Source organism: Hermetia illucens, chromosome 2, assembly GCF_905115235.1.
Source record: "Hermetia illucens chromosome 2, iHerIll2.2.curated.20191125, whole genome shotgun sequence".
In the NCBI taxonomy this organism is placed as follows: Eukaryota; Metazoa; Arthropoda; class Insecta; order Diptera; family Stratiomyidae; genus Hermetia; species Hermetia illucens.
The window spans coordinates 13368914-13390097 of NC_051850.1; the positions used below are offsets into that span (position 1 = coordinate 13368914).

At 43.6% G+C, this 21184-nt stretch overlaps 1 protein-coding gene across 1 annotated transcript in view; it reads right to left on the minus strand.

Moving 5' to 3' along the window:
* LOC119647974 (E3 ubiquitin-protein ligase AMFR-like) overlaps positions 1-21184 on the minus strand; it is a 175838-nt gene that overhangs the window by 70084 nt on the left and 84570 nt on the right. Inside the window, exons 3-4 of the mRNA XM_038049346.1 lie at positions 2270-2446; positions 2121-2201 (exon numbers count right to left, since the gene is read on the minus strand). Of these exons, the coding sequence (XP_037905274.1) occupies positions 2121-2201; positions 2270-2446 (258 nt within the window). The remainder of the gene's footprint in view (positions 1-2120; positions 2202-2269; positions 2447-21184) is intronic.

The window sequence follows — 21184 nt, forward strand, 5'->3', positions numbered from 1 at the left end:
CCCCCCCTCTTGGATCCAAAGCTAAATTGGAGATTGAACATAGAATGGCCGAGGACGGTTCTCTGGATGTATACCGCTGTAGTGCGTCCGATCCTAAAGTACGGCTCTATTGTATGGTGGCAGGATTTGAGCAAAAAATACAATAGGATGAAGCATAATAGGATTCAAAGAACCGCGTGGGCAGGTGCTACTTGGGCTCTGCAGTTCTGCTCGGCAGATGCTCTCAATGTACTCCTGTATCTTCTCCCCATAGACCACATTAAATACGTTACAGCGTGAAGTGCCGTCAGACTACGTGAGATCGGATGCTGGGCAGCGAAATCATACGGGCACAGCAACATCCTAGACGAAGTACCTCAGGAAATCTGGGCATTCTCCACGGACTATGCCACACGCAAGCTGGACTTCACGAGAAACTTTGCTGTGGACTTTCCAACCAAGGCAAAGTGGAAGACCGACGGCGTGTTGCTAGATTATGACTCAGTATTCTTTACCGATGGATCAAATACGGCCTGTGGAGTCGGTGCGGGGTTCTCTCGAATACACACAGTGTATCCAAGTCGTATGGTCTTCCAGGTTTCGCCAGTGTATTCCAAGCGGAAGTACTGGTGATATTGGAAGTCTGTCGATGGCTAGATCGAGATTCCAGCCCCAAGCGTAACATAGCCATTCTGATCGACAGCCAAGCGGCCATCAAAGCCTTGTACTCAGCGACGACATCTTCCATGCTGGTGGGGCAGTGCAGAGGCACGCTGAACCGTCTGGGCGGCATGCTCAAGGTCACCCTCTTCTGGGTTCCCGGGGATAGGGACATAGAGGGGAATGGCTTACATAGCCCGATCACGAGAGCTCCTGTGGCAGACGCGTGCAAATGCATTCAAGATTACAGCGGTTTGCACGGGGCACTGACCATGCCGCCAGCTCTAACTCTAGCTAAAGTTAGGCTACGGACACTGGGTAAACCATTGTTTGGGGACCTCAGAGAGATTTCTAGCTGCAGGGTGGGAGAGCAGCTTTCCTTCATGAATGCTACGGGCTGAAGATCCGAGCCGGCTAAACTCTGTCTCACTGCTCTCACAACAGCAGTCACGGTCTTCGGAGTTTGTGACATCAAAATGGCGCACCACAGCGCTAATTGGGCTCCTCGGACCGGCCACTGATACCTACCTACCCTTACACGGAACTCATCATTCTTCACATAGGGAAACACAAAACCTTTTATACCTGAAGCGCCTAGCTTCCGGTTTTCTGACTTGTTTTAATTCTGCTCCCAAGTTGAGTCGAACTAACAGTAGGGAGGGTTAGGTAGAAAAACTTTACATGCTTTAGAACATAAATTCCATAGCTATATATCCAAGAACCTGAAGTTCAGGCGTAGATATTATGTCTAGTCCGACGTTAAAAATAACTCTTTTAACAGTGATCAAGTCGAAGACAATGGCAATGAGGGCTCGACCTTGGTATCAAATGTAGAAGGAACGAGCTACACTCTAAAAAGGTATTCATTGATTTGAATAAACCAGTTACATGTATGTAATTTATCATACCGACATACTACCTAATGACTTGGCAGATATTCAATTGCCTTGTAAATAGTAGGTGTTAGCATTTCATATGTAAATTTATTCTCTATACAAATGTTCGGCCCTAGAGTGTAAAGCGGGACCTATTAAGTGCAAGCCAGCATTTTTCTTAATTTCTTGAAATCATTAAAGAATTTACATATAATTCGCTATGGGAAAAAAGAAGTGCTCTCAAACCTGATTGTGAGAATTTTTTAATTTCACAACAAAATTTTCCATGCATTCAATTTACCTACGTCAGAGGCGTAATTTATAAATTAAATATTGACACGTGTATATGTGAACCACAATAAAAGATATATAGTAGTCTTTCAACCGTAGCTTTTATGGATACGGTAATAACCATGGAAAGATTACACTTCGGACAGTTACCTCACAAATAGTAGTGGTTGTTCAACTCTGGATAACTTCTTACCCAATAAAAAGGATACACGTCCGCCTAGACATTCATGTGAATGACAGGCGTTTTATACGTGTCATCATGCGTGCCCCTATAAATAACGAGTCTCTATAATTAATTACTAAATTTTTACTTACGTATTCAAATCTATCCTTGCATAGTTGTGATAGTAAATGTAGAAATCCCAAAATGGAAAACCACGCAATCCACAAAATGACCTGAAATGGTTCCAAAGTTATTCCCCAGTCAATAAGGTTAGCGTTAACATGGTACAACAATTACTCACCTCATGCATAAATTGTACATTAATTACACCAAAAATAAAGATGAATTTATAAAATACAAAACTCCAAAATTTGTCTTTTAAGTGCTGTTGCTCTGAAATTCTGAGATCTCCAAAAACTATCTTTTGTATTGATTTGCCGACTAGAATTAGACAACAATATGCCATGTTGATGAGGGTCTGCAAAGAATAAAAAGATACAAAAAAATTAAAAAAGTTTGAATATTGCAGATTGTAAACATTTTAGCAGGCAACGTTTCGTAAAAACAAAAGTTCAAGTACTTTATTTGCTCACAAGCTGAATCTGCGTAGGTTGGGCTCAAGGGGACACAAAACAATCTGAATTTAAAGTGTTAGATTGCAACGAGAATAATTTAAAAACAACATTGTAACGTCCGAATAGATGTGGGAAAGTACAAATCATGAAGGCGTATTGTAAGTTTAAAACAATGAGATCCCACCGGTCTCAGAAATACGACTCATTTTCAGCAGAAAAGCTGGCATTGTTTTCAATAAGCCGTAAATATACGAACAATGTTATTTTGGTTCATTATGGCAGTGGCTCACGCATTATTTTACTCTGAGGTTTGACAATTATTTAACAGCTTCACGAAAGTTACCCTGATTTTCACGAAAAAAAAAGTTTGTTCGAACAAAGCTTATTCTTAGTGTGTTGTTCAGTAAATAATTTTGAAACTGGAAGCGGAATTTGACTCCTGTTCCAAAAAGTACTAACCGAGACCTTTCATTTGATACCCCATACGACTATATTCAGAGAAAAAAAGTTTTACCTCCCCTCCCCCATTTCGCTTGTATGAGGTCCTCCCTTTAAAATCCTTTAAAATGGCGCCATGTCTTTTATGCGTAAGATTTCCTAGACTACATAAGTCTCGTGAATTTAAGTGTAGCCATTTTCATCAGAAAACCTGAGGCAGACCGGGCAGGCAGATAATAAGCTCTCATTTTTACACATAACCTTAAACATGGTTGTTCTAGGGGGGAAGATAAGAGTGGATCACAAGAAGGATTAGATTTCGTATCGACAAAACGCTGTTCTGTTTTCGTGGGGAAGCTGATTTATGGGTCCAGACTTGATTGCCCTCTTCTCTGTCTTTTCTATTACTTGAACGGAAGGACTCTTGGTCTCCAAAAAATTAAATTGTACCGGTATTCTACTGAAAAAGGGGGGGGGGGGGGGGTAGGCTTGGTGGACATTTACGCACAGAGTGTTGGACTCCCGCAATGGCTGGGGACTACCAGCTAAACACCTCGCCATCGTCAGCGAGCTAACCTGGAACCGTTTATCATATTATTTCGGGTTAGCCCCTGAGCTCTCCCACCTCGCCGAGCCTTCAAACGGGAGGGGAGACGTGGAAGAGAACTATTAGTTCAAGAAACTCCCTGCAATCCGCTCCTCCACCGGTCGAGCTGTATCTTATGTGCAGCGAGAAGATCCCGAACGTAACGCGCAACACGACTCCCCTCTCCTGGAGAGAGACGTTTAAATAGAGCTGCCGACGAATTCCGTCCCACCTTACATGATGGGGCGTCGTCCACAACTCCATTGCAAAACACACAATCAGGAGATCATGCTTTTCCAATTTATGCAGGTAAGACTGAAAACCTCCATGCCTATTTAGGAGCTGGATGAAGAAATAGTCAGTCTCACCACGTTCCCGATTCAGCCACGCTCCTAAGTTACTAATAAGTCGCGCAGTCCATCTGCTTCTAGTTTCACTTTACTAAGAGAGTTGCCACTCATCTAGTGTACGTTGTTGTTCTTCACTGCGCTTGTATATGGCTTTACGCTCCTTCGCAAGAAGGGCAACTGGGATCACTCTTGCGATCACTATCATTCCCAGTTCAGAGACACTGCGGTAGGCAGATGCCACCCACACAGCTGCCCATCTCTGTACTTGTGCAAGGCGCAATATATCTCCTTGCCAAGAGCGTCAGACCATACCTCTGTACCATAGAGCAGAGCAGACTGCGATGAACTCATCAGAAGACGTTGCCTGCTAAACGTAGGACTCCCAATATTTGCCTTTAGCTGATTTTAAGTAGAAACTCCAACTGCAGCCTTGTCCGTTGCTGCTTTGATTTGCTTGAAAAAGCTCATCTTTGAGTCAAGAATAAGTCCAAGGTACTTCAGCGTTGGTCTTAACTCGATTATCGACTCGCTGATCGATATGGAACGCAGGGTGGGAATTCTCTTTTTAGCAGGATGACTACTTTGGTTTCTTCCAATGCTTGCGATGGACCCCTGCATCACCCCCAACGTGACCTCCATCCTCCTCTGAACCTAGCGTCTCATAGAGCAAGAAGCGGTTCCTCAGCTAATAATAATAATAAGAGATAGTTCAGCACGTGGAAAGTATTGTTTATTTTGCCTAAAATGTCTTTTCATCTTACGGAATTTAAGGCATTCATGACGTCAAACGTTACGAGGAGCACATCAAGCTTTCAGCGACTGTGTGCCTCGATGAACGGCATCCACGACTTGTATGACAGCATCAACTGTGGACCTCGCCGCTCTAAAGCCGAACTGCCGTGGAGATAAGTCTCCGGCAGCACGAATCGCTTCAGTGAGCCTTAGGTTTATAATCGAATTTACGACAGTGTCAGCTGTAGTGCCAGCGCAGCTCCACCTGTTCCAAGAGTTTCGACAAACTTTCCGGTGTTCACCTTCGCGACATTCCATGCTCAAAAAGAGCGCCGGGGTAGAGTACACCGGGAGGTAGTGTCAACCACTTTTAAGGCAATATATTGATAGTTGCTTGCCGAAAAGTCTTTACCAGGGACACTAGTAATTCCGACGTGTAGGTTACGTCGGGAATGCTTCCTACGCAACATGTGCGCCGGAACGTTGGGGTTGATCCAGTGTACAAAATTACAAGTCCTGTTCTCGCCCCCGAGGGTTTGTTTTCCTCATCCCCCACCAGAATCCGTTCTTCTGTGCCCAAGATAGCATCCTCCAGAGCATCAAGCCTGCGTCTGTTATGGTTTCATTCGGCATTAGATAAACACTGAAAAACGTTGCCTCCAAACACTGAACCCAGACAAAACCGTCCCTTTCCGCCTTGGGCAGGAACCCTAAGGCGGGTTTCCTTTTCGAACCCAGATGGCAGCGGTAGTGGATATGTCGGGGTGCCATGAAGCTGGGTCCCTGTTTCGATGCTACTCACCGATGAGCACTAGATCAGCTTTGGTCTCCGCAGTGAACTGTGCCAGCAAATTGTGAGCTGATAGACTCCGGTGGATATTTATCTGTAGGAGGCGGATCATTTTGATCGCATCCTAGCTCTTTTAAGATCTGCTCTGAAGACTGGATACCGCCCCGAGACCGCAATGTGCGCAACGCTCTCATTAGACGCGCCACAATCCTTGCATATAACACAACTCGCGTTTTCGTTGCAGGTATTAGCTTTATGGCCCAGCCACAGCTGCGGGATGTTGCCTCCTGTGAGGTCCCCAGCAAGTTGTAAACGTGTGCGCATAATCCAAACAACTGTAACATTTAGTTGGGGCGGCAAGGACTCGTATCCTGCATATCACCCAACCAATTCTGATTTTCCCGCTGTTAAAAAGCTTCCACGCGTATTGCTCCGCAGCTTCCACCGCAGCGAGTTTTTTACCCAGGGAGTTCGCAGAGGTGATACCGATTCGGACATTGGTTACCTCCGGACATTCGCGCTTGATGACCTCTTCTAGCGCGTTCTTCTTCGTCAGGCCTCGGATTTCTAGAGATCACGTGGCTTCTAGGCTAGAAACCAAAGCTTTTTCTCCCTGTAACCTACTGACTGCTTCAGAGAACGTACCTTTATCTGTTGTTCCCAGGTCAAATTTTCTTCACCTTCACCTTAATTTGAGACAGAGGGTTTATGATGGCGCGGCGTGTTCTTCTTTTGAGCCCTGGAGAATACCCCCACCTCCTTTCGTTTTTTCCGCAGTTCGCTCTGCAACTAATGGAGTCCTTTCATATAATATCTCACATGACCATGTGCTGTGAAAAAAAAATGTACACCCCCTTCTAACCCAATAAAAATGGCGCCACTTGCTATATGTAAAGGGACACTGAGACCACATATTCTCACTAAATTTCGTAACAATCGATTCAGCCGTTTCCGTGTAAATCTGGTGTAACAGACAGACAGACAGACAGACACTGAACCGATTTTAATCAAGTTTTGCTTCACAGAAAACCTTAAAAACACGATGGGAGTCATGAGGATTGTTTGCAATAGACGGCAGGAGAAAGGCAGAAATCTCAAGAAAAAGCTGTATTACAGGCGAGAAAGACCACACTGGTACCGACTTACTGACCAAGTGAATAGTACAAGAAAAATGCCAATTTTCTAGGGAATGATTGACCGTCACAAAAAAATAAAAGATGTTGGCAGCTGGCAGGAATGAAACTAAGAATCCATCTAAAAAGTGTATCAGCAAGCGACGTAAACCCCAAGAAAACAGTTACAATGATTCGAGACAGGTAGAAAACAAAATGGCGAACATAAAAAGCAAAGATGTGAATTTGTCCCGATTGTCGACTCGATCAGAAGAAGGTCATCATGTTTGAGTGGAAAAGATCCAATGTAATCAAAATCGGCAGTTTCCGAAACTAGGTTCAAAGTTTGAAATCTGTTTTAACGGAAAAAACTAAGCTGTCCAAAATTGATGACGAAATCGATTTTGACTTCCAGAAAGTACTATAGTTCTGTTAAATGGCGAAGATACGACTACCGGAGGAGGCGGCGCATAAGTTGCTAACCGCTAGACAAAAGTCATGTTGCCAAGGAATGAGGCAGGGAGACAAAATGAAAGAAAGGAGGCACTGGATAGCAGGGATGTTGACTGTAGGAGCAAATGTTTGGACCTGAAGATGCGGGAGTTAGAATTGAAGACCCTCGTATTCGGTCCTGGGGATGTCACGTTGATCTGAGAAAACAATGGATGAGCAAACCTTGACAGAAGTGTGACTAGATCAGCATAAAATGTCAAGCACTGCGCAGAGGGGCACATTGCGAAAGCATGCGAATTAAACTACTGGTATATAGGGGATTTAACACCCCAATTGCGGCAGATAGAACCAATCGAAGGTGTACAAGCAAACCTACAGACTTAAGCTAGGTTCCCAGTAAAAAAGAAGGGCTAACAAAGTTCTGAATCCGAAAGGCATACAGAATAAAGCTCTTAAATTGGCGGCAAGTCTAGACCAGCATGTTCACAGAGTTCTTTAAAACGTTCATTCTGAACAACGATGTGTTATAGAAAAAGTTGGTATTGGTGGCCAAAATTTGGCAAAACCCCAGACGAGTCGTAGTTGGTATTGGTGGCCAAAATTTGGTAAAACCCCAGGCGAGTCGCGATCTTCAAGGCTGATATGTCTTATAAATGCTACCGGGAAGTATTAGAGCAAGCAACTTACTGCAAATTGCTGCCCGTTGTCGGGGACCAAAAAAGTCTGCCATATCGGCAATATGGTTGGTCTCCGTAAATTCATCTGAACTATTGATGCTATCAAATTGGGTGCTTTATTTATATACATTGGTCGACTGGAACCTAATTAGAAGATTAATGTAGTTGTTAGCATTCCCAGGTATCTCGCTGCTATTGTCAATACCTCTTTAAAACAAAGAGTACCCTGGTACGACATTAATGATGACTTTATACTAGGGCCATTAACAGAAAGGATAGGATATTGGATTTGGACTGATTGATGGTATATCATTGGTTTTGTTCACAAATCGGCGCTAGTATGCTGAGCGATTCTCATGGGAAACAATAAGTTCAGTAAAGATGTAGCTAAAGAATGCTGAACTGACCGTTGTGGTGGTCCTGTTAGAATAAGCAATATCATACCCAATCCCAAACAAATTTAAACAGCAGGGTGGATTTAGAGGTTGGCCGCTGCAATCAAGGTGTGATTGTAGGGAAAGCACGAAGTAACTAATTAGAATCTCGCATTGATGATTATGCAATCTAGACATGCTGTCTCCGGTTTGATCCTGGATGCGGCCATGGAGAAGAGCACAATAGGTCTACTTAAGGTTCGATTGTTTGAACTGTAGTTTCGCCCTCTGTTTAACTAACCTTTTTTTCCTACCATGATTAGTTCTACCGAATTGTCTTTTGAATCCAGTAAGTACCGGAGATTTTTTTCATTTATAATCGTACGACCCTGGATATGGGCCCTTAATTCGTTTTATTTGTGATATTTCGACCAATTTTATAGCCTTTCCCAAACGACAGAATTTCCATAAAAAAAAAACTCTAAATATACCAAGAAATTTTAAATAAAATAAACTATACGGTGAAGCTCGTTATAAAATTAGAAATTAATCACGTTTTGTATGGTTAGAAAAATCTCGTTCAAATTAAATTTAGGGTGAATCTATGGAAACAAACTCGTCATGTTGGAGGCACAAAAAAAATTGGTTGCTTATTGCAGGCCTGCAGCTTCGTCCTGATTGATTTTTAACTCCGGTGCTACAATTTCGCCCACGGTGGCATTCATTTAATCTTTTTTGTAATCCGGAAAACTTACCATATGGCATTTCTTACACATAAAAACCATAAACCTAAATTTGCGAAAATAAATGTTTATTTAAACAATTTTATAATTATTTAGGATCAAAAAGTGTCGTTAATTTTAGATGATGATTGTCCTTGATGAATTCGGACAGCTCAACTATTTTAGTTCCCAGCTGCATAAAAGGTAGTTCTTCTGGGTCAGGGCTCCGTTCTGGAAAAGTCTTGGTCAGATTACTTCTTTTACTGACTCCTTCACCTTTTTCAATTGCTGACCTCCTATGAGCCTTCTCTTTTACCGGCTTTGGTATTGGAGGAGACCGTAAAATTGATGAGCTTCTCCTGAATGGATTTATTTGCTGTTGTTGGAGTACCTCTTGATCAGATTCGATGAGTGTCGAAATCGCCTTTTTTGGCCAGCTATCTCCTTTTAGCCCATCATTCCTTGCCTTTGCAATTGGTGTTCTTAGCAGAGTTAAGCTTCGTGTGAACTGTCCGTCTGTCGGTCATACCCGATTTATTCGGAAACGGCTACCCCATTGTCACGAAAATTGGTGATAGTGTGTAGTCTGTTGTTCCCTTTACATACACAACAACAACAAGTGGCGCAATTTGTGTTAAGCTTAAGGGGGGCCCCCATACATGTGAATGGAGGCTGCAATTTTTTTTTACAGAATGTGGCCATGTGGGGTATCAAATAAAAGGACTCAATTATTACTTTTCGAAACTGGTTCCACATTTGATATCGGGTGAAGCGTAGGAGAGTTATGGCTCTAAATATGACTCCCAAAAAGTGTAACAGATCCCATTCTCAGAACCTATCCAACTACTTGCATAAGGGATAATATAAGGCATAAGTTTGGGAAGTTTGAAGAAAACCCAACCACGATTAACAAAGTTATAGAAGGTGAAACTTTCACATTTTGAGCGAATTTCGTGCATTCTTAAACGTGTATGACGTCATCATAACATATCAATTCGTTACTGTCGCAACGAAGTGAGCTCATGGGAATGGGGGTCACAAGAAAACATTTCGTTTTAGTTTTTTAATCATTTATACATCAATTTCATTTACTCCAGATAGAAATATGTATGTATTTATATGTACATATGTGTATGTAAATGGAACTTTGCGGTAGTGCCTAATTCAGATAGATATATTTGTACATTGGACAAGCGGTATTCAATATACATACTTTAGATGTACATATGTACACTTTTATGCAAGAAGTGAATCGGAAATATGTGTACGATCAATTTATATACATGCATATATAAGTATAGTATTCGGCAATAGGCAATCTGTGGAGTTGCCAAATCTCGGATCGGATAAGGGAACGCTCGGCGGATGTGTTGTGCGCATGCACATGTAAGCATCAGGAGATGCGCACCCATGGGCATGTTTATGCGCAGGCCGGGTAGGTGGGAATAAAACGCCCACCCGTGGATAAAAATTCGCTATGGGAAGGTTACCCAGAAAATAAATCAAATATGGAGGAGGGGAAAGCAGCAAGTTTTTTTTACGGTGCAGGGCTTCATGAACTCAGTGCTGGCGATTTTTGGGAGTGAGCAAGCGGGCTCTCAGTCGTCGATATCCAACGACCGCAGGTCCTCAGTAGTGGGAAACTTGGCTACTGTGGCATCTAATGCTACAAGAGATAATGGTGAAGTGAAAATTAGGTCCATATCGGATCCTTTTAGGAGGAGTTCGAAGCTTGGGAGATCACCACTGATTACAATGGTTCCCTTTGGTAGTCGAGATTCGTCGTGGGACTCTGAAAGAAACATGAATAGTCCCTGGATCGACAGCATTCCTTGTAATGCAAGGCGCGAGAATAAACGGGAACATACCGGAATGGCGTTCGTTACACTCGAGGAACGAATAAATGAACTGTGCGAGTTCATCAAGGAGCTGCGGAATATCCATCAAAATATTCAAGCCTTGATAAGAGGCATTATATTGTCTTATATCAAGGCACTCGCAGAAAAGGATTCCCAAGCGTCAGGTGGCAAGGCCACAAGGGAAACACAGATAATGCCTCCCCAAGATAGGGCAGGCGGGAAAACGGGGAAACGGACTAGAGACGGTACTAGTGAGCCTCTAGGACGGCAGCGAGTCCCGAAGAAGAAAAAACCCTCTTCACCAAAGAAGGCGGAGTCGGCGAGAGTACCCGTGAAAGTCGGTAATCTCACGATTGCAGCCACAACACCTGCAAAAGTGGAAGAAACCAACGCTCGGAGGACCGAACAATGGACTAAGATGAGCAACAAGAGGAAAAAGGACAAAAAGATGCTCCGCCCGGAAATAATAATTATTTCCAAGAAGGGAAATATGCCCTATGCCGACATCCTCCGAAAAGTGAAATCAGACCCGGAACTGATGGATTTGGAAGATAGTCTAAGCCGTATCAGACGAACGCAGAGAGGGGATCTGATGCTGGAACTAAGTAGATCCGCCTTCAAGTCGGCCGATAACTTCCGCGGCAGAGTGGAAAAGGTATTAGGAGAGGAAGTTGAGGTAAGAGCTCGGAAGCCAGGAGATAATAGTTGAATGCAAGAACCTAGATCAGGTCACTTCAAGGTAGGATATCTGTGCTGCACTAAAGCAACAGTTCAACCTTAGCGATATAGACCAGAGTGATATGAAAAGGATGAAGAAGGCATATGGCGGCACAGAGAGCGCTATTATTAGTTTGCCAGCGGAATCAGCTATTAAGTTGATTACCGCGGGCAAGGTAAGAGTAGGTTGGGTCGTGTGCAGGCTCAGGAAGCAAATATCTCTAAAGAGATGCCTCAGATACCTCGATTTCGGCCATTTTGGGGCGGCATGCACTAGCCAGTATGATAGGTCGAGAAGTTGCAGGAAGACAAGTGGGCCACCTCATCAAAGTTTGCACCGGAGATCCACGGTCTATGCTGTGTAGTGGGAAAGAGGGCGTGGATGACCGGCATGTTGCGGGAAGCAGCAGATGCGCAGTGCGCCTTGGGCGGTGGATGCGTCTGGCAACCCCGCAATCTGGGCATGTGGAATACAGGCCATTCAGGAAGTAGTGGGCCCCCTGGCAGCCGGTTTTGTAAGGGCGAAGGTGAACGGTGTCCATATTTACAGTTGCTACGCTCCTCCTAGTGCAACCTTAGCACAATATGAGGAGACGTTAGACGGTCTGGTGTTGGACCGCAGCCCTAAAATCATTGCGGGCGATTACAACGAACACCAGAGGACAAATTCTGCTGGAGTCTTTTACGGCGTTGGACATCGTGCTGGACAACGTTGGATGCGAAGTAGAGGGTCGGGTTCGATCGTTGATCTGACATTTGTCAGCATTTCACTAGTGAGGGAGATGGCTTGGTAAGTGAGTGAGCACTACACCCACAGTGACCACCAGACCATCTTCCTCAGCATTAAAAACCGAAGAAGCAATCAACGACGCTCTGGAGATAGAAAGGCTAAAGCGGTTGGCTGGTCTATCGGAGCTCTCGAGGAGGAGACATTCCTGGCGGCTTTGGGGAGAGCCCATGATCCGGATGGAACAGCGGTGGAAAGGATGACACAGCTGTCTTAGCGTGTAACCGAAGCATGCGACGCTACGATGCCACGACGGTGTTTGCACCACGGCAAGAGACCAAACTACTGGTGGAACAAGGAGATCGCTGTCTTGAGATCCTCTTGTCTCCGAGTGAGGGAACTTTTCCACAGGACAAGGGGAAGGCCGGAACACCAGGAGCGTGAGGAGAAATACAGCGATCTGCGAAGCAACCTTAAGAAGGCCATACAGAAAAGCAAGCGGGAATGCTTTGCATGGAGGTTAATACGAATTCGTGGGGTACAGCCTACCAGGTTGTAATGAACAAAATTCGCGGGCAAAAATCACCTCAAGTGACATGCCCACGCTCTTGTTGCAAATAATTACAACTCTTTTTCCGCAGCAGGAGCAGGATGAAAGTGAACCCTAACTGGCAGGACGTCTTCTCGATCCCTAGTGTTATCGAAGAGGAACTTCGGGAAATCTGCGGACGTATTGGGGATAGCAAGGTTCCGAGATCGGACGGAATTCCGAACAAGGCTTTGAAGGTGGTGGTCAAGGACAAGGTGGTTCGCAAGCACATTCGAATCGTGCGTGGCGGAAGAGGCAGAAGCTGGTGCTGCTACTGAAGCCCCAAAAACCACCCGGCGTGCCCTCTTCATATCGCCCTATTTGTCCCTTAGACACCATGGGAAAGATGTTGCGAGAGGGTGATATACATTCATCGAGCTTGCGGGTCTTTCAGTGCAGCAGTTTCGGCGAGCCCGTTCTACGATCGATGCAGTAGCAAAGGTCGTGGAATTGGCTCGAAATGTAATGGCCATGGGCAAATGCTGTGCTCTGGTGACGCTGGACGTCAAAACTGCTTTCAACTCAGCCAACTGGAACTGGATTGAAGGCGTTTTGGCCAAACTGGATGTTCCTAGTTACTTGGCTCGGCTAATCGGGAGTTACCTTTCGGACAGACTTCTCTGGTACGAGACGGACGACGGACCGAATGAGTACATTGTGACAGCCGGTGTGCCTCAAGGTTCTGTATTGGGACCGCTGCTTTGGAACATAATATACGACGGAATGCTTGGCCTTCGCGTGCCGGAGGAGACAACACTGATTGGTTTTGCGGGCGACCTGGCGATAGTTGCAATTGCAAAGCATCCCGAGGATTGGAAGCTGTATGCAAATGAAGCCACTCATGCGATCAAGTCATGTGAAATAATGGCTAAGCTAGACCTGGCAGACAAAAAGACGGAGGCAGTCCTCAGTGCCAACTGTAGGAAGAACAATACGGTTAATATCCGAGTTGATAATCGTGAGGTCGTCTCAAAATCAATTGTCAAAGGACACTTGAATTATGCGCGGGAGAAGGCAGCAAATGCTAGCTCATCCCTTGCAAGGATGATGCCTAACGTGGGAGGGTCGAAGTATAGTCGTAGGCTACTCATCGCGGGAGTGGTAAAGTCGATCCTATTATACGCGGCCCCTGTCTGGGCGGGAGCGTTGAACCACGCTGTGAACCGGAGGAAGATAAGTTCGGCATATCGGCTAATTGGGCTAAGTGTGTGAAGCGCATTAAGGACGGCGTCGACGGAGGCAGTGTGTGTCATCGCAGGAATGATCATTATAGATCTTCTAGCGGGCGAGGCACAGTGGCTCTACGAAAAACGGAAGGCAAATCCAGCCGATGTGAATGCGGATTTCCTGCGTCATCAGGAGAGAACTGTGTGGCAAGTGGCAACAACGGTGGGATTACTCTGACAAGGGCCGGTGGACCCATACATTGAATCCGTGTATCGAGAAATGGGGCGACCGAAAGGACGGAGAATTGAATTACCACCGTTCCTTACGGGACACGGTGGCTATAGAAAGTACTTGCATCGCTTCGAGTTGGACGAGCATCCCAACTGTCCTGAATGCAGTGCTACACCCGAGGACTCGCAGCACATTGTCCCAGATTTCTGCAGTAGAAAAGGAGGTTGAACAGCATCTTGGGGGCGGACATGGAGCCCTCCAACCTGGTGGAAGAGATGCTGAAGCCGGAGGAAAACTGGATGGCGGTAAACATGAGGCAGTAGCCTCGGTGTAGACAACACTCCTGGGGTTGGATCGAGCTCGGAAGGCGGCGCGACGGAGACGCGACATGGACGTGCTGGTGTAGCGAACCAGAACCTCGCCCGCGAAGCAATACTTCACCGTGGTCCCACGGGGAAGACGCAAGAGTGGGGGTGGTTTTAGTGGGTGCGAATCCCACACACTGCTGAAATTGGCGCAGCAGCGTCTTTGTAAGATTTCCACCTCCACCCATAAAAAAAAATATGCCATGTTTGTTTGTTTAGGGTGAGCATAATATCTACGTATGCAATATATTCGTATGTATATCTTGTAGTTTGGAAAAAGTATGAAGAATATTTTGGGTCATATACGAATGGGAAAATTGTGCGTAGAAAGTTTCTCACATAAAATGACCACAAAACCTTTATATCCGAAGCGCCAGTTTCCACTGTTCCGTATTGGACCCAAATATTTTTTACAATAGACACGGCTTCATCACGGGAAAGTAGTCAACTGACTTTCAATGCAGAAATAATCAAAATGCTAAATTCTTAATCGAGGTCAGCCAATGTGGTTCACACATCATGTCAATAGCTGCTCCATATATAAATCATGGTCTATGCAACTATGTTGCCAGGGTCAGGTAATGTATTGATGCAACTAAGGCTTTTATTTATTTAATTGCACTCTACTTGCTTACTTAATCTCTGCACAGAATGTACTCGAATGAAAACAAATCAACCTTCAAATTATCTATTAATTTATGCAGACACGCTCTCTTTCACTTTAGATTCTACCTTCTATTGGCTTGCAATATATCAAGTGAAACGTTCTATAAACAGATACATTTTTTGTAGGTCTAGAATAAGATATACTTTCTAGATTTCGAAAAAGAAGCTAAACAAGGGGTCGAATTACACAATTTCTAGGTCACTGAGTTAATAATATTCCTTAGAAAGCATTCAAACAGGCAGATTTATGGCATAAAACCGGTAACTGGTACTTTTACCAACCCATTAAGAAAGATATTAACCGACAGATCTCCCATCGAGTCATCAGTCGCCTAGCTCAGATTCAATCTGCCCCAAATTCAAATCCATCAAAAACACTCAGCACACATTCATATCGTGTTTTATACTCTGAACAGGTTGGCTCGGTCATTTACCTAAGAGAGATATTGATTGCACGATTATCTATGTGGGACACGGGTAATGGGTGAGTTCATCAACCCACTTTGAGAAGATACAAAGATATAAAAGATACATTGTGAATAGATGGGGTCAGTCGAAAGTCAGATGTACAACGACGTTTATACTGTTGACCTCCTCGAATCAAGTGTGAACCCGAGAATTATGCATGAGCTGATAGGGTAAGATGAAATCCCAGATGCTGGGTACATAGTACACGTCAACTGTATCTACCACTCGTACTACAGTTGGCTGATGGCTTATTTGAATGGTCGTTTTCGAATCGTAAACGAAAGCGAGATGCCTTTAAAGTGGGATTGGCTGGAAAACACTTTCGATCGTTTGAAATATCTTCACAACTTGTACTCGTACTGTAGGAGTAATAGACGCTGAGTGATGCTGCTCAAGTGCACTTGAAACTTTCAAACAGTGAAATCTACTTAGACTCATGAGTTGTGTACCTTCGAGGTATGCACATTTCTTGCCGGTGAAATTCTGACTGACTGCATTGCTTTGAGTAGGTCGTCGATCCGGATCCGGTCTCAATTAACATAAACTAGATCCAATGGTTAGCACATAGTCTTCAGAATGTTTCCCAATCTTTAGTTTATATTTAGTTTCTTAATAGCAGATACTCGCGGAGTAATTCCAGGAACAACAGACAAATATTGAGTTTCCATCATTCACGGAATAATTTTATTCCCCAAATCGGGAGTTTTCTATATCTTCATGAATAATCGATAAGTCTGCGGTTGTCTATACTAACAAAAAAGATATAGATAGCAGTTATTCCCATTTCCCCGCTTTAACCGCTTTTCTATCCATGACTCATTCAAATCTTTTATAATTAACTGAAGGTTGAATGGAGTTTGTATATTCGGCATATTCCAAAGCAAAGTTGCCAGAAGAATTCTCTAGAGCTTCAACCTTTCACTCCAAGATACAAAGTCTCGCCATGAAAAAAAAAATTCAATATTATGTTGTGGGTATATGAGGCTATGTGTATGTTGTAAAACGTAAATAACGCAACATTGACGATATGTGCAAAAGACATTGACAGCGACCTTTGCTGTTCAGATATGATGTGTATCAAATAGATACAAGTTGGATGCATTACGGCCGATTCAGGGTCATGGAGCTCCAAGTATAGTGCAATGTGCATTTTAATCAAATATTTTATTCGTGAGTCATGTTTTTGACCATTGGATGGAGGAGGTTTTTCCCTAGATTTCTTCATCCTCAAGTTGCGCTGGAAAATGGCTTAAGGATGAGAGAACAAACTCAAAATTAACATACACAGACAAAACTGTGTTCCTGCAGACGCTTTGATCAAAGGTCCATCGTCACTGATTTTGAGATCCCCAGCGATCCAAAGCTTCCTAATTGTAATTTGAACGAACTATCACCACCAAAAAAACAATCCAATGGTAATATGACAAAAAAATGGGTATATGTAACTATCCACGGCTTGGACGGAATGCTTACGATGTCACGGGAGGATTGGCTTAGCAAATTCTATTTATTTGCAACCAGAAACATTGGCAGGACATTTGGAGCAGACATGATAAATGAACGTACGGTTTGTTCGAGAGGTGCTTCTAAAAATTTCGGTCAGGCGACGTTTCCCTTCAAAGTAAGCCACACAAGAACCAGAACCATTAATCGTCAACGACGAGCTACGCTTCCTGCCAGAATCTGTCACACCTGCATCTGTAAGAGACATTATATACAAATTGATAAAAGAGATCCCTTGATGCACAGGATAGTGTGTGGTGAAAAATGGGTCGTACGATAATCATCGCAGATCAGCGCCATGACTAAATGCCAATGAGGCGCCAAAATAGAGGCTTAAACGAAGCCATCACACGAAGAAGGTAATGGTTACGGTTTGGTAGTCTGGAGTATAGCTAGATGAAGTATATAGGAATTTGCGTATTCAATGGCCTATAATGTTAAACAGAGACAGAGTAATTTTGCTCCATGATAACGCGTGATCACATATATCCAGGTAATGGTCAAACAAGTCGGGAAACCGGAAGCTGGACGCTTCAGGTACGAAAGGTTTTGTGTATTTCTTAGTACGTCGCATGTAATATATCCATATATTATGTGAGAGTATCCACTTTCGGGTGATATTGACATTCTCATAGTCTTCAATTTTCCAAGAAGGAACAACTATGACGAACTTCCCACCTTTCCAACAAATGTCAAAACCAAGACCGGCTTTGGAAAGAACTAACCGAGACCTTTATTGTACTACTATATATATTGACTATATTCGATGAAAACAAAATTTTACACCCCCCTTTTGCATGTAAATTGGACGTAACAGGATGTAACTCACTGTATGCGTGAGCGTTCACAGTTCCCATCTTTCTACCAAATTTGGTGTCAATCGCTATAACCGTCTCCGAGAAAAATAAGTGTGACGGACAGACAGACAGACAGTAAACCGATTTTAATAAGGTTTTGTGTTTACACAAAAAAGAAACCTGTCCAATTTCTGCCTCTTAGTGTTCGGTCAATGGGCATTAGCATCGCCTTGCAAAAGAATAGTTCTTTCTTTATCCTAATAATTACTAGTTATTATTACGCGATATCTTGACAGTTATAATAATCTTACGTATAAATTGTAGAGAAATCGTTGACAATCGTAGCTCCGCATTCGCCGATATTTTCTCTCCGTTTTTTTATCATGCCATATTCACCTGATTGGACTCGAGTAAATAATGCTACACTCTTCGAGCTATTCGTTGTTTTCGCTGCTATTAGGTATTATAGTTTCAACGCTTCTTGAAAGGCCGCTCCTTCACGATTTCACTGATTTAAAACGTCCAGCAACGCTCGGACAAGGTATCGACCAGACAAGCGTGACAGCTGGACTACTTCTTGCAGCACCAGGTAATCTTTAGGTTCGTGAGGGTATGAACAATGAGGTACTAGATGCCCTCTCGCGCAGGTGCGCCGTTGCTATGCCCTCAACATTTAACGCCGAAGCCGTCACCGAAACAAAAACGAACGAACAGAAAATTCATCACCTAATTGGAAACCCCAGGCTGGCAATTCAACGACTGGACATCGACGGCTACCACATCCTGATAGACTGGAAACATTAGGCTCTATTTGGTTGAGCGAAAGGATGCAAAAGGATAACACTTGATGGATTCAACAATGTCAGTCTTGACAACGATTCAAGATGTATCGTCACCTTGGAATCTTCCGATGTGCCAAACAACCGGTTCGATCATATTCATGTCGATATAACAAAGTTCAAAGTGGCCGCCCAACGAGCTGCGACCGTCGTCTATGCCTTTCACTGACAGTAGATTTGCGGCTTAAGTTCACCACTCACCAAAGTGTGCAGTTCACATTTTCACCCAGCCTGCCACATTCCTCAGCGCCACCTGAATCCGAACAACGCCGTATCACCCGCAATTAAGCGAAATGGTTACTGCTTTCATTGAACGTTCAAGGGTGCACTCATGTTAATTGGAAGCATTCCTTGACGATAGCTACTTCTGATAGTCCTCGGCCTTCGAACAGCTTTCAAGAAGGCTTTTCCAACTGGGATACTATGTGGAAAGACGCTTGCGAATTTTCCTTTTTACCGCAATACAAAGACACGAATTCTCATTCAGAATAACAAACTTACCCCACCAAGCAAGCATGTCGCGACACAGAAATTCTTTTTCAAGGATTTGCTGAGTTGCTCCTATGTTTTCAAACGAATAAATTCAATACGGAAACCACTGAAACAGCAGCCCTGCATAGAGTCATTCGCCGCATCGACAATCGTAGGTTTGTCATTGACATCAATGGTCAACCATGTGTCTATTCCATTGACGATTTAAAACCAACACCTTGATTCGGCAGACCTCACGTCAACCTTCAGTAACGAATCCACGATCGCAATGCCAGAATCGCGAGTGTCATCATTAAGAGCCTGGCAATCATGCAGACAATCGTAAAAGGACGAAACAAACGGATATCATTCTATAGATCCAGACTAATACGCATAGCTGCCTTTGCAATGCATTCTTCTAGAGTATCCATATCTCATCCCGCACCATCTTTTGACAGGAAGAAGTCGTTCTCGAACTTTATCATTTACAACGGATAAGAGGAACTCTGAACTACCATATTTCTCGACGTTGAAAGTAGGAGAATAAAAGGAATGCACCCTTCGAGATCTTTCTCCCTCTCGAACTTCGTTTAGCCAGGGATCGGGCATTTTTTCAGAGAGCCTGAGCTAACTGTTCATGATTTGTGTGCTGATGCGTTGAGAATATTACCAAAAACCTTTGGGGAATCTGCTGTGACGAAAACTCAGACAAAGAGGTGACTTTAAAAATGGTAGAAAATTAATCTCGTCCCGATGATTATCCACGTCAAACACTGGTGAAAATATCAAGAATGCGTGTGACGGGCAGACAGACAGACAGTAAATCGATTTTAATAAGATTTTGTGTTTACACAAAACAATGTGCTGGAAATGCTGCTCAAAAATCACCACACTAGTCTAAGAAAGATTACTAGTAAATTTGGCATTGCATATGGGACCCAATTGCATATGGAAATTTGCCGTATGAAACGTGTCGCATCCCGGCTCGTTCCAACAGACCTGAATTTCGTGCAAAAACAACATCAGAAGACAGTTGCTGAGGACATGGTTTCTGAAGTGAAAAATGAAAAGCATAATTATGATGTTAACACGTGGGTCTACCAGTTTGACATAAGCAGGAGACGTCTATTGGATGGATGATCCGAGTACATCAAGCGTCTGTATAAAGAGCTTATTTTTGAGTTTCTTTGTGGCCTTATTTATATTAATAATTAGGTGCCTCTTTTTGTTCTATTAACATTTTATTTGTTAAAATCTATATCAGTTGTTACGTAAACTGACAACCACTAGCCAAAGCAAACCCGGACCCGCGAAGAAAAGAAAAACCCCCCTTCCCCCAAAAGAAGATCATCCCAGTAGCTTTATGTATTCATATTGAGGAGAAGGAGAAGTGTATGAAATTCGCGGGCATTTAGTGACGCACCTTTCATATGCCCCTGGGTGTTGGGAGAAGTTGACTAGCTCCTCAATGTTTCAGGTCCACTGTAGATATCAAGGCCCTGGAAATTTTCGATTATTCTGGAAGACAGTGTGTTGATGATCACAGGCTATTCGCGCCCCTGTCTGATGGCCCCTGGCAGCATTGATGTTCAATTTTCTCGCAACCAATTCGTGGACATACTTGCCACAACGAAAATTGGACTGAGCCATACCACGTTAAAGGTTTCATTTTTTTAAAAGTCTTCCAAAGGACCCACCCTTCTGTCTTTCAAACTTTATCTTCTAGAACCAAAAATCTACCTCAAGAAGCAGATAAAACCGTTCATCCACTTTCTCACAAAGAATAATAAGGAAGCCAGCATTGAATAACCTCGGGGGCCGGATCTTAAGACCTGTCCTTTTGCATATATGAGGACCAAATTTTTGACAAAACATAAAAAAGATATAATTCATTACACGCGTGTGGGCTTACAGTGCCAACCTTTCTGCCAAACTTCTTATTAATAGGTGTCACCATTTCTGAGAAAAGTGCGAGCATATTTTGAAAACGTTTTGTTTTTCACAAAAC